The sequence below is a fragment of the Eumetopias jubatus genome, unplaced genomic scaffold (assembly GCF_037043125.1).
Source record: "Eumetopias jubatus isolate StellerSeaLion01/CBP00866 unplaced genomic scaffold, mEumJub1_p1.0 scaffold_12, whole genome shotgun sequence".
Taxonomy (NCBI): Eukaryota; Metazoa; Chordata; class Mammalia; order Carnivora; family Otariidae; genus Eumetopias; species Eumetopias jubatus.
The window spans coordinates 72,129,149-72,142,703 of record NW_028274818.1 but is presented as its reverse complement, the minus strand read 5'-3'; the positions used below and the strand labels follow the sequence as shown (position 1 = coordinate 72,142,703).

The window sequence follows — 13,555 nt, the reverse complement described above, 5'->3', positions numbered from 1 at the left end:
GCATCACTTGGGTATGATATCATTGTGCAAAATCAGGAGTAGGGAAATGGGTCGGTTTTGAAACGTAAGCGAATGCAGCCCCCAGGCTGGAGGACGAGACAGGAACTTTGGTGATGGTGAGGCGATGAGAAGGCAGATGGTGCCTTCGATCCTCGCACGCCTTCCTCCCGAGGATTTGCCAGGCTGTGTGGACGGTGGCACCTGTGTCAGACTACGGCACCCAGCGGAGAATCCACAGGTGCTGACTGAACACCTTGGGCTGATTCAGACAATCGGGGGTGTTGAGAGCGAGCGGGAGGCAAGCACACGGGAAGTGGGGGCGTGCGGCGTCCTGGTGAAGGGATGGCGAGTGGGCACGTCAGGGGGGCGGCCACCAGGAGCCAGGGCCTTGGTGGGGAGTGAGCTCTCTCAACCCCGCCTGCCTTCCTCGGTGAGACTTGGTAACAAGTGTTGGAAGACCCCACTAACTCCTCCGTCCTGGCTGCGAGGTAGGACAGTGTGGGGACCTGCCCGAGTTCACGGGTGGTGGGCAGGGGCAGGTGTGGGCCGCTCAGCCAGAGCCATGCTCTTCACCACTGGGCCCGAAAGGAGCTTTCCTCCCCTACTAGCTCCGCAGGCTCACCTTGAACTCACTTTGGGGATACCTTGAGGAAAGGGGGGTGCATTACAATACCTCTAACCCCTCAAGCGTCGCAGACAGGACCTTACACAGGACTAAGTGGGACTTGGCCTGCCTGAGTGTGGTGCCCACCGGTTCAGCCCCTGGAGAGGGCTGTTACTGAAATGGGCTTTATGCTCTGGTCCCGGGACCCCAAGGAAGCCTCTTAGAAATGGATGTTTAAAGTGGTCCTATATAGGCATATCAACAAAGTTTAGACTTGAAGATCCTCAAAGCCAGTAGTGATGTTTAGAGAATGTTCCAGGTGAGGGTGGACTGTCAGGAAAATGTCCAGAGAGGACATCCTTGGAAGGATGGTGAGGCATGGTGTGCCGGGGCTCCCTGCACCAGGAACCTTCCTGTGTCTCTGACCCCACCCAGGACCCCTTCACGTCTGGCACAGGTTTGGGAGCCTCAGAAGAGGGAGGGTTGTTTCACGTGCTGCCACAAGTTGAGCATCTGGAGGCTGGGCGGTCAGGGAGGGAGAGTCTTGGGGACAAGACTGAAGCTGGGAGGTGCAGAGAAAGAGGCAGCTGACTCGAGGGAGGCCAAGGCTCTGCGCGGGAGGCAACCAGAGTTGCCTGGTGTTCAGCAGCCAGAATGAGTGTCCCCTGTGAGGGCTGGACCTCTGCAGCCAGAAGCACAGAGGACCCTCCAAGCTTCCAGGGAAGCCAGTTCTCGCTATTTCCAAGCCTCTAGACACTGGCATTCTGGTCTCCGGTTTCCTGAGTGAGGAAAGGGGGTTCTTTTGTGGGGAGAGGTCTGCAAGTGTGAGAAATGGCAGGAGAGACATGAGTGGGCCCCGAGCCAAGGCCCTCTTCTCTCCCAACAGGCAGTTGGAGGGGTGCACACTGCTGCTTCTAGTTGACAGGAAAATACGCAGGTCTTGTCCAAGCACTGAGTTTGCTTACTCAGCAAGCATTTACCGAGCAGATCCTAGGCACGGATCTCTGCCCTTGGAGAACTCCACCGAGAGACACAATCAGTCACTGGAGGAAGGTACAAGGTGGTGCCAGGGCTCGAAGCCGGAGCACCGACTCCAGTTTGTGCTGGGAACGAGGAGATGTCTCTCTTTGTCAGGGCCAGCAAGAGCACAGTGCTGGGGAGCACTCATCCTCCCTGACCCTGCCCCGTGCTCAGGGCAGCACTCCCCCAGCTCTGACGCGCAGACGGCGTACCTGAGATCTTGCTAACACCCCGATTTAGTAGGTCTGGGCCAGGGAGTGGGCAGACTGAGCTTTTAGGTTTCGAAAGAGCTCCCAGGTGAGGCCTGGACCTACTTGGAGTAGCAAGGACATAGGGGACCAAGAACAACCATCTAGACTTTGAAATTGCCTTAGTCTGTTTTTTTTCCGTAAAGATTTTTTTTTAAGTAATCTCAACACCCAACATGGGGCTCGAACCCACAACCCCCAAGAATTGCAGTTTCCACTGACAGAGCCAGTCAGGCGCCCTGAAACTGCCTTAGTCTTAATGTTCACGATAAATGTGGGTGCAGGGAGAGGGGGTTTGGTCAAGCAGTTCTTTGTCTCCTTCACAGCTTTTGTTCTGAGCTGGTACCCTCTGTCCCCTTTTGTCCTCAAATCCCTGAATAAGTACATGGCAGGAGCACTGGCCACTGAGGTCTCCTGGACGGGACGGGAGCTAGGGCAGAACCCGGGGGACCAAGAGGTACGGGACGATGTCCTGTGAAGTGCATTTGTGAAAATGCAGATTGTGAGCAAAACAAACTTCTTTTCCAAAGAAGTAGGAGGAGTGCCCTGCTCCTGGAGCAGGTGCTGGGGTCAGGCCTGTCCTCCCTGTTTCCTGAACCACACGCGTGGCACCCCCCCATTCGGAAGACACCTGCCTGACACTGAGACCACGGCCCCCTCTGACCTGTGCCTGGGGGCATTGGCCCCTTCAGGGAGCATACCGGATGGCTTGCAGTCCCACCCTGTCCTCCGATACCGCATCGGACCAGAGAATCCTGACGGAGGGGACCATCTTCATACCTGAAGAGATGCAGTCTTGGGGAGGGGAGCTCCATGGAAGCCGCCCACCTGCTGGGGCCTGATGCCAGGTGCTGCTCAGGATGCCACCTGGACTGGGCTCTGGCTGGGGTGGGGGCCCTTGGCACCCAGGCAAAGACCCAGTCCTTAAGGGAGGCAGGACCTCACTGACACGGAACAGCTGTTGAGAGGGCCCTGCGGCTACCAGGCAGCCATGCTGAGCAGGGAAAGGGGCTGTCAGCTGGCGAAGCCTCCCCAGATGGCCTCTCTGCTCCCTACAAGTGTCGGGGTAACAATGGTGGCTTATAGGAATTACAGGTGCAAAGCCTGAGCCCAGATGCACACATGCTCCCAGCCATACACGGCATGGAATTGCTTCTCTACACAGGAGAGTCTCTCACACCAAACTCATTTTTACTTGTCTTCCTTCTCGCAAGCCATAGACACCGTAGATTCTGAGTTGGGTGGACATGTTTTTATTCCAATGCCTATAATGACCTCATCCACAAGCTGGGGGAGAAATGTCCTGAATGCTTTGGCAGGACAGAAGGCATCTTTCAAAACATGCCCTCAAGGCTAGTTCGCCAAGTGGTATCCCCCAGTGGAAGTTTCTGGGGATAAATGCAGCAGGGGAGGTGGCTGCCTCCTCCACCCTGCCTTTCCCTGAGCCGGACTTGCTCAGAAAAGACCTTGCCAGTGATTCGTTGTGGTTGTGTGGACTCAGCTCTGTTCCATTTATTGTGCTGGGCAGGGAGGCTGGAAGCCCAGCAGAATGGCCCACCCTGCTCCTCCTGCAGGGGGCACAGACCAGGTGCAGGGGATTGCCAAGGGCAGCCCAGTGAGTGCACGGCCAGGAAGCCCCTAGAAGGGCCTGGACAAAATGCCAATGCCACAAAGCATGAAAAGGGACAAAGGCCTTGGGTCCACTCTCCTGAAAGTTTGGGGGTCTGTGGATTCAATCTGGGACATTTCCAGTGTCCTTGATGGTGGAATAAAAAGTGGACACCGACAGGGGTACCTGGGTGGCTCGGTTAAGTGTCTGCCTTTGGCTCAGTTCATGATATCAGGGTCCTGGGATTTAGCCCTGCTCAGCGGGGAGTCCGCTTCTCTCTCGCTCCCTCTGCCCCTCCCCTTGCTTGTGCTCTCTCGCTCTCAAACAATAAAATCTTAAAAAAAAAAAAAATAAGACACTGACAAAGCAGAAGGAGTCATTTGGAGAAAAAGCTTCAGAGTCACCCACATTTGGAGAAAAAGCTTCAGAGTCACTCACCCACCCACTGAAATGAGAAGTGTTCTAGTAAGTTCCAGACCAGGTCCCAAGTGGCTGCACCTGCCTCCACAGAGGGCCATAGGTCTTGCTTCTGGCCATGCCCCACCATTAGCATGTGTGCAAGGAGGGGTCAGGGCCTGGGTTGCCGCCAGACCTAGTGTTGCCATGGGCAGGGGTCTGAATTCAGCATACTGGGATGGGTGTCAAGTGAATCAGCAAATACTCAGTCTCTGAGTTCTGACCCGTCCTGAGTTGACATGGAAGTCCTGCAAAGGATGAAAAGGACTTTAAGAATCACCCAAAACCCTGAGCTGGCACCACCAGGCCATTAGATGCTTCTCCTAATTTGAACGTTTTGGCACCTCTGAAAGCCCAGAAGAATTAGTGCCCTTGAAGCTGTGGTCACAGCCTCCAAACTGCAGCTGCTGTTGTCCCAAAGGGGGTCTGTACAGGTCCCCTTGTGCTAGGGGTTGGGGGGCATCCTTGTTCCTGAGGCCTGAACACCAACAGTAACAGTAACAGCATAGTTACAGTAACAGCTTAGCTTTCAGACAACACCTGGCATCTGCAGGACTGCCTAGTCTCTCCTCAATACCTGCCCTCAACTGTTCAAAAAATATATTTTATTTTTAAGTAATCTCTACACCCGACATGGGGCTCAAACCTACACCCCGAGATCAAATAGTCACATGCTCCACTGACTGAGCTAGCCAGACGCCCCAATACCCCTATTTTTTGAGCTTCAAAAATTAAGGTGCCTTATTCAAGGGTTTATGAAATTGGAAGAAAATCCCATCATCCCTGGGCCCTTTCCAGGCCAAAAAGTACCCTATAGCCACGAGCTTTTCCTCCTCTGGGAACTCCCAGGATGCTGCCCGAGGAGGGGAGAAACTCACCCAGAAGTTGGTGCCTCGAACAAAGAAAGGAAGATAAAGGGAGACATATTTGTTTTTCCTTTCCAGAAGGCAATATACATAACATAAAGATTACCATCATAATAATTTTTTAAAGGTTTTATTTATTTTAGAGCTCACTCCAGGGGAAGGCAGTGATTTCTGGAGAAGGAGCGGGCAGCCTCGTAGAGGCTACAGTGGTGGTCAGGAGACCCAGGAGCCCTCTCCTCCTCTGCTTCTCTCTCTGCTCTCCCCAAGTAAGTCCCTGCCAGCCTCCATCAGTTCAACTTGTACATGTTCATCTAATCATTTTTTTTTCTTCTTCCATTTTCCTTGTATGCATAGGGGCTGAAATCTGCCCAGGCCCCCTCAAGACTTGGTTTGGATCCCTAAGCATCTTAAAAAGCCACAGTTCCCTGAGGTACCAGAGACTGGTTTCTCGAATATCTGAGGATGTCTGAAGTCAGTCCACAGGCTGAGAGGACAGGAGGTGCTGTTAAGTGTGTCTGAAACCTGGTGTGTTTGCCTTTCACAGAGCCTGGATCCTGCCTGTCATTTTTTTAAAAATTTTAATTTAAATTTTATTTATCTTTTATTTATTTTTAAAGATTTTATTTATTTGACAGACACAGACACAGCGAGAGAGAGAGAGAGAAGAGAGAGAGAGAGAGAACACAAGCAGGGGGAGTGGGAGTGGGAGAGGGAGAAGCAGGCTTCCTGCAGAGCAGGCAGCCGGATGAGGGGCTCAATCCCAGGACCCTGGGATCATGACCTAAGCCGAAGGCAGACCCTTAACAACTGAGCCACACAGGCGCCCCTTATCTTTTATTGAAGGATAGTTGACACAAGACGCCCCCATCCTTTTTTTTTTTTAAGATTTATTTATTTGACAGAGCACAAGCGGGGGGTGGGGGCGAGGGATAGAAGCAGACTCCCTGCTGAGCAAGGAGCCCGATGCCGGGCTGGATCCCAGGACCCTGGGATCACAACCTGAGCCGAAGGCAGACACTTAACCAACTGAGCCACCCGGGCGCCCCAAGATGCCCCCCCATCCTTAAGTGAAGTGTAGGTTTTGCTCTTCCCTTTGCCAAATACCACTTCCCCTTCCTGAAATAAAAGGGCTTCTCAGCCTAGATCTATTGCCCCATAGACCACTGTGTTGGCTCTTACAAAAGGGAGGATTTCCTGGGTGCACAACAAATGCAACATGAGGCTGAGACCCCCTCAGTTCCCCCAGAGCAGCTGCAGTGACACACTGGACCGGCTCGGCCTGGGACAGGCTCTGTGTGTCTGGAGCATGGTGGGGGGGGGGAGGCAGGTGTCAGGTTGTGCAGGGCCTGGAGGCCAAGGGGTTTGCAATCGATTCTAAGTGTGCACTAGAGGGGAGGCACTAGAGGACGGTGACTGCTAAGTGTATGATCCAGCTGCCTTGGGGGCCAGTGAGGAGGTTGCTGGAGTCTTCTTCCAACACCAGAGAACTGCTCTTCCAGCCAAGTCCGCCCACCTCCTTGACATTCTTCTCAACTGCTAAAGCTTGGCACGTGGGGCTCATCCTTCACACCTTCCACCTGGAAGAGCCCCAGAAGTGCCCCTCCCAATGCCCCGACTGTGTCCTGGCTCCAGGCGGACCCTCTCCTGACTTTTGTACTTTGCAGCTCTGGTCAAATCTCAAGCACCTCCGTTTTTGCAGGTTTTTTTTCTGTGGCAGCGAGTCTCCAGCGAGCCTCAGAATCATCTGCGGGCGGGGGCCGCCGGGGCCTCGCTTCAGGCGGCGTCAGAGAACCTGCACGTTGCGTGGCGTGGCACTGGGCGAGAAAGGGCGTTGACTGGGGCAGGAGCTGCACCGCACAGCGACTGCAGTCACTGGCCGAGGGTTGCGGGATGACCCACAGCAGCTACACCGGGGGTGGGCGCGGCACAAGGTGCGGCGCTGCTGAATCACGACATTCCACACCTGGAACTAATCTTTGTGTGTCAACCATACTTCAATTTAGAAAAATTTATTTTAATTAAAAGAAAAGGAGTGGTGGTTCTCAACCTCAGCCTCACCTCCAGCAGGGCGGGAAACAAGGAAGGAATAAGCCCAGTCCTGCTGGTGGGGGCGGCTCCTGCGTTCGCGCTTAGGAGTGGACACAGGCCGGCCTGAAGTCCGTCCTTCCCCTTCTCCGCCCGCCTCGGTCGGGCCGATGGCACGGGGACGGCAACAACCTCCGCCTGGGCGCTGCCTTTTCACACCCTCCGGGTGCCTGCGAACGGCAGCCTCGTTCTAGGGATGCGCGAAGTGAGGCCCAGCTGGCGGACAGCGCGCTCGGTCCGTCGCCTTTGACAACGCGACACAAGGTCACGGAGGGCACGCCCTCAGGCGCGACTGTCTCCGCGCGGGCCAGCGGTGCCCGCGCCACACAGGCCCCCCGCCCACTCTCCGGCGCAGGCAGTGGGCCGGGCAGCCCTGCGCTCACCGTGACGTCACCGCGCCGCGCCCGAGGAAGGCCCCGCCCCGCCCCGCCTCCGCTGCGCGTGCTGCACGGGTGCTGGGGAAGACGGACATGGCGCGTGAGCTGCGGGTGTTGCTGCTGTGGGGTCGCAGCCTGCGGGCGCCGGCCCTGGCGGCTGCCCCGAGAGGTGAGGGGGGTCGGGTGGGTGGGCGGACCCCGTCAGGTCCCGAGCCCGCTTCCTCCTCCTTGGGAGGCACAGAGGTTTTGTGAGATTTATGTGCCACACACGCGGCGAGCGCTGAGCGTCCGGGTGTCGCCGGACTGCCCGGGTTTCCTCCCCCACCCGCCGTCAGGTAGCGGGGTTGAGCCCCGGCCCGCGGCACTCCTGCAGGGCCTTCTCCCCGTCGAGACCTCCGGCTCGGTTTGAGGCGGAGGGGCCGAGGGCTCCTCGCTCCTGCATCCGACGGCAGTTACGGCGAGTGGGAACGGACTTCACCTGGGTGATCACTTAAGCACCTTCATGGCGATTTTATTGCTCCCCTCCCCCAAGTTGTGTTATACCGCGGTGATGCAGAAGCCACTTGCTCTGCATCCTTCGGCACAACACTGAGTGCCCACTTCACCCGGGACACAGCCGCGAACCAGGCAGAACCGCCTCTGCCCTCGTGCAGCCCCTGGACTCTGGGTTCTTGACCCCCGTATTCCCAGGACCTGAAATTGGTAGGTGCTCAAATAAATGTTAGGGCAAAAAAAAAAAAAGAATAACCATAACTGCTTTCTTACTCTCCCCTCGGAAGAAACCAGGGGTGAACGTCTTAGTGTTCCTTCCAGGCTCTGCACACATTGTTACACACATGTGGACAGATGTCTGTTTTTATGTGAAAAGTCCTAACCCATAAATGCAGTTTGCTCCTGAATTGTTTTTAACGTTCTCTGCAAAGCTTACACATCTTGTGTCACTAACCCCGGTCTGTGGCTTTCCAGTGGTTGCATAGTGTCCTGTATTGTGGACGTATAGTCATTTACTTAGCCGAATCCTATTGGACATAATTTTCCAGGGTTTTTTGTTTTTGTCATTACATTGTTGCGTAGAATGGGCGAATATTTAAATCTTTGGGCACGTGTACGGCATTTCTTTAGAATTTCAGAATCCGAGTTTTAGAATTGATGGTTCAGAGTCTGTGCATATTTGAAATGTTAGCTGACATTGCCACATTGCTGTCCAGGGTCCTCCTCGTTAGTATAGTGGTGAGTATCCCCGCCTGTCAAATTGCTGTCCAGGAAGGCTTTATCGGTTTATAGTCCCATTAGCAGGGAATGAGACTACCTCTATCAAGGCATTTCCTCCATGGATAGTAGTGAGAAAGAATGTTTTCATTTGTTTAATGGCCGTTGAGGTATCTTCTATGAATTTCTTTTTCACGTCTCCTGTATTTTTTTTTTCAAGATTTTATTTATTTATTTGACTCAGAGAGAGAGGGAGCACAAGCAGGGGGAGCAGCAGAGGGAGAGGGAGAAGCAGGCTTCCCGCTGAGCAGAGAGCCCAGCCTGGGATCATGACCTGAGCTGAAGGCAGACGCTTAACCTACTGAGCCACCCACGCGCCCCATCCTACACTTTTTCTATTACCTGAGTTTTATATTTTCGTGTAGTGTCTTTTTTTTAAACAATAATTTTTAAATAACATGTGTTAACCGATAAGACAACTGTAAGTTTTATACTTTTGCTTGTACCCACCGTCTTCCTTTCTTAATGGATTTATTTCCTGTCATATGAGAGTATACCCGTGTGTTAGTTTTGCAGAAATCTCTGGGTTGTGAATTTTCTAAGCCCTGCCATGGCTAAAAGATTTTATTTTGCTCCCATACCTGTATAGTAGGTTGCCTGGGTATTGTATTCCAGATCAAAATAATTTTCCTTTGAAGAATGAGGATATTGCTCTGCTGTTTTCTAGCATCTGTGTTACAGATGAGCAGTCATATCAATTTCATTGTTTCTTTTGTAGCTTTTTTTTTTTACCTTTCTGTGGAGGTTAAGGTTTTTTTCTCTTTTTGTTCATGTTCTAAGATGTTCCAGCCACGTGTGTTGTAATTCATTCTTTGTACCATGCAGTATCTCTTCCACTAGGAAGACACACCAGTTTTCAGCCCAGCCAGTTTTTCTCTCTTTTTTTTTTTTTTAACTCTTTCCCTTAATATTCTGCGTCCTCTCCCTCTGAACTTCCGTCACAGTGCTCTGTGCAGTCTTTTGTTTGAATCTAAGATCGAGAACCTGTTCTTGGAAGTGTGACGTATTGCAGATGCCCTTGATACCCACCTGTGTGGGCAGTCATGAAGGTACAGTTGTTTGGAGGGACTGAGGGATGGGTGAGTTTAGCCTAGAAAATATATATCTTATACAATGGGGGAAAAGAATAAGTGAAATCACCCCTACAGAAAATTCAGAATTCACCTGTATTTTTTTTTCTCTGTTGTTGGGAAAGTGTTGCTAAATGTTAGCATGTGCTTGGCGTCACATCTGAGAGTCTGACTTTGTCACCATCCCAGTCCTTCCCACCTGCTCTGTGAAGTGTGGAACAGTCTCAACTTTTAGACTTTTTAGTTTTCATTTTTGTTCGTTACTTAGTTTATTCAGCAGATATATTTTGAGCGGCACCTGGCTGGCTTAGTCAGAAGGGCATGCAACTGTTGATCTTTGAGCCCCATGTTGGGTGTAGAGATTACTTTTTAAAAAATAATAAAAATATTTTGAATGTTCTCTGGGACTTCGAAGATGACGTGACCCTGCCGTTGGGGTCATACGTTAAGTGGGAGCATGTGTTTTCCAGGCAGTGTACTGGGCCATATTGGAGGCCTGTGTGGCCAGTCAGGGAGCGCAGAAACATATGGATGATTGCTTGTTTGGCTCTCATAGAAGAGAGGGTTATGGGCCCAGTCTTGAAAGCACCAGTTGCAGGGTAGGAGGCACTACTGAATGATTGGGTTTGACAAGAAATGGGAATATATGGGAGTGAGGGTGAAGGAGGGTGAAAATTACGTCCTTTCTCTTCTGTTAGATGTAAATTTGTGGGCCATTTTCTGTAATATCAGGATAGTCACAGTGCCAGACGTGGGCCAGTGTTTGGGGAACCCAGCTGCAGGCACTGTGAGGTCCACACACCCGATTTTCTGAATGCTCTCAGGACCAGGTGGGTGACTGATTACAGACAGTGTTGTCCCTGGTGAATCTGGTGGTTGAGAACCATTGAGTAATTCCTTCCACTGGTAGAAGGTAATTATAAGGAGTAGGGCTATTAGAACCTGGGTAATGTGGAAAATGTAATGTTCATAGTAAAAATGTAAACTGCCATCAAACCTTTCCACCAGTTCTGACAAGTAGCAGAAGTAATGGATTTGCCGGTGACAAATAAGAAAGCCACCTCCCGAAGAAGAGACAGTGAGCCTGAAAAATCAGCAATAGGCTTGGTTTCCCAAAGCAGATGATTGTGTTGTAAGGTGGGGAGGGTGGTGGGTTGGTCATTTCACGTGCCCGTGTAACTGCCTTGACACCACAGCCTGAGCTCTGTGTCCTACTCTCGAGGACACCGTTCTCACTGTTGGCATCGCCAGGACCCCATCTTGAGGCAGCTGCCGTGGGACTGCTTGGGCCTTGAGTTAGTGTCTTCTGCCTTTTCCAATCTCTGCAAGCTGGAACCCTTGCTGGACTTTTCTGGCTTAGAAGTGAGACTTGGAAGGGGTGAGGAGTCTGCTCCAAGCACCAGAAAAGTCGGAAGAGCAGGGTTCCCCCGCTTTGTTGTAGGGCTCCAGCATTGCAGGTTTATTTCCCCAAACGAACCCCACCCAGACCCTGTGCAGGCAGTCTCATATTTACTGCTTTTATCCTTTTGTTTATTTTGCTTCCTCCTCCTGCTCTCACTTTGTTTGGAGGCCCATACTGTTTAATTCATGCGCTCACACCTCTTGTGTTACAGCCATCATGAGAATTGGTGCAAATTCAGGTGTTCCCAGGCTCTCTGCAGGATGAGTGGAGCAGCACTTGTGGGCAGATTTCATTCTCCGTGAAACAGCTATTCCTGTTGCTAACATAAAATAATGATAACAGGTTTGATCCTTAACTGCTTAGATCCTCAATGGCGTTGCCACCTCTGTAAACCAGTGCTGGGGCCTTGGTCAGCACCAGCGAGGCACATGGGCAAAGGGTGTATAGTGTGGCCGGCTGCCCAAGAGGCACTGGGTTAGGACCAGAGGGGCCGAGTCATCTGTAGAAGATCAAACCAACCCAAATGTAATAGGTTAGCAAAGGCCTTATTAGTTACTAGGTGAGTAGTTGCCCAGAATTAAGGCCAAAAAAAAAAAAAAAAATCTAAGTGTTTGCTGCCCTTGTGCGTTGAGACAAATGCTGCTTGAAGGGCCGGGAGGTGGGGGGTGCGTGGGAGTTGGATTGAAGAGAAAACAAACATTTCCCACCTCTGCCCCCAAAGTCCATTCCCAGGTAATAAAGGTGATTTCTGTAGGGAGACTTACTGAGGCAGTGGTGGTGGTCGCTCTCTCAAACCAAAATACTGGGCATTAGCAGAGTGTATCCAGTTCACACTCCAGTGAAATGTTTTAGTTCAAAGCCAGAGATTGTTCTTGAATTGCATTTGTGGTGCCCTCAACGTAGCCAGCTAGAATTTTTCTTTTTTTAAGATTTTATTTATTTGACAGAGAGCACAAGCGGGGGAACAGCAGAGGGAGAGGGAAAAGCAGGCTCCCGACGTGGGGCTCGATCCCAGGACCCCGGGATCATAACCTGAGCCAAAGGCAGACACTTAATGACAGCCACCCAGGTGCCCCTAGAATTTTTCTTAAATACAGTCTTGCTCAGTCTGGATACAGAAGACTCAGTTTTTACTAGGAAGCTGCTGTTTGCTTACTCTACAAAGGAAACATTTAGTGAAGATAGATTTTGGGGTGTTCATTTCTGGTATGGCTGCTAAAGCCACTAGGAATCACAGACCATGAAAGTTGTAGCTTAGAGAACCACTATCTACTTGGGCATCATCCCCACCTGCTTTTCCACTGGGTGAATGCCCACAGATCAGGTAAATTGAATTCAGGTGTACCCGAGTCATGGCCTTAACTAATTTTAAGAGTGGCTCAGTTATTTAGCAGCTATATAATTAAAATCTGTGATTAGAACATTTAAAGAAAAAAAATACAGTATTTAAAAAACCCAGAAGATTATATGGCAATCCTATTAACAAATGGAAAGGTCTCAGTCCTTCTAGTGGAACTGGATGTATCGGGTAGCCAGTGCGGCGCATTCCCATTGTGGTTCACACTCACCAGTATTCTCGCATTTATGGAGAATTGGAGCGCCCGAGCGGATGTTCCATGAAGCTTACTTTTAAAGAAGTAAAACATTTCATTTTAGTCATTATGATTAGAAGTGTTTCTAAAACAGGTACATCAGATGGAACATAACTAAACCTTCCTTTGATGTTTTCAGAGTCATTGTGATTGTTAATCTACAGTTTTCTCTGCTAACACACAGGCCCTTGAGGGGCACTGGGTAGGACGACTCCCATCTATGAAGTGTCTCCACAGTGAAACTGCTTCTTGAGTGTTGCTATGTTTTTAGCCTCCTTTCCTCTTGTTTAGCTGGCCAGGCCTCCCTGGGGCCATGTTCCCTCCTCTGCCAATTTCCAGATGTGGGCTGGGAAACTAGATTATAAAACCTGTTAGCGACAGATTTTTTTAAAAGAGAAATATGGTGGGGGGGGCACCGGGGCGGCTCAGTTGTTGAGCGTCTGCCTTCGGCTCAGGTCATAATCCTGAGGTGCTGGGATCAAGCTCCTGTCGGGCTCCCTGCTCAGTGGGGAGCCTGCTTCTCCCTGGGCCTGCCTCTCTGCCTACTTGTGCGCGTATGCTCGCTCTTGTCAAATAAAGTCTTAAAAAATAATAATAAAAGAGGGGCTGTTAGTGAGGACAGGAATAGTCTTGGGTGACTAAAACTTGGGGTGTGGGTTTTATGTCCTATATTTTCACTGTTTTAAGAGGTGCCCCTCCTTTTTTGTTGTTTTGTTTCTTTGTATTTGGGGAGTTGATGTAAGAGTTTGGTAGAGCTAAATAAATGATTAGAACAGGAAGGAAGCAGTGAAAATGTTCAAGAATGCCATAGGTAAGAACTCAAAAATTTTCAAGGGAATATAAATCCTTATTTGGTATGTAAGTAGAAAGTGGAGCGTTCTGTCTAGAATATTGGAAAACTTGGGGTGCCTGGATGGCTCGGTTAAGCAGCCAACTCTTGATTTTGGCTCACGTCAG

At 51.0% G+C, this 13,555-nt stretch overlaps 1 protein-coding gene across 1 annotated transcript in view; it reads left to right on the top strand.

The window, feature by feature from the left end:
- Nucleotides 1-7,322: 7,322 nt before the first annotated feature.
- Nucleotides 7,323-13,555, top strand: part of TRAP1 (TNF receptor associated protein 1) — a 51,526-nt gene continuing 45,293 nt past the window's right edge. Inside the window, exon 1 of the mRNA XM_028117551.2 lies at nt 7,323-7,434. Coding sequence (XP_027973352.2) covers nt 7,359-7,434 — 76 coding nt within the window. The 5' untranslated portion in view covers nt 7,323-7,358. The remainder of the gene's footprint in view (nt 7,435-13,555) is intronic.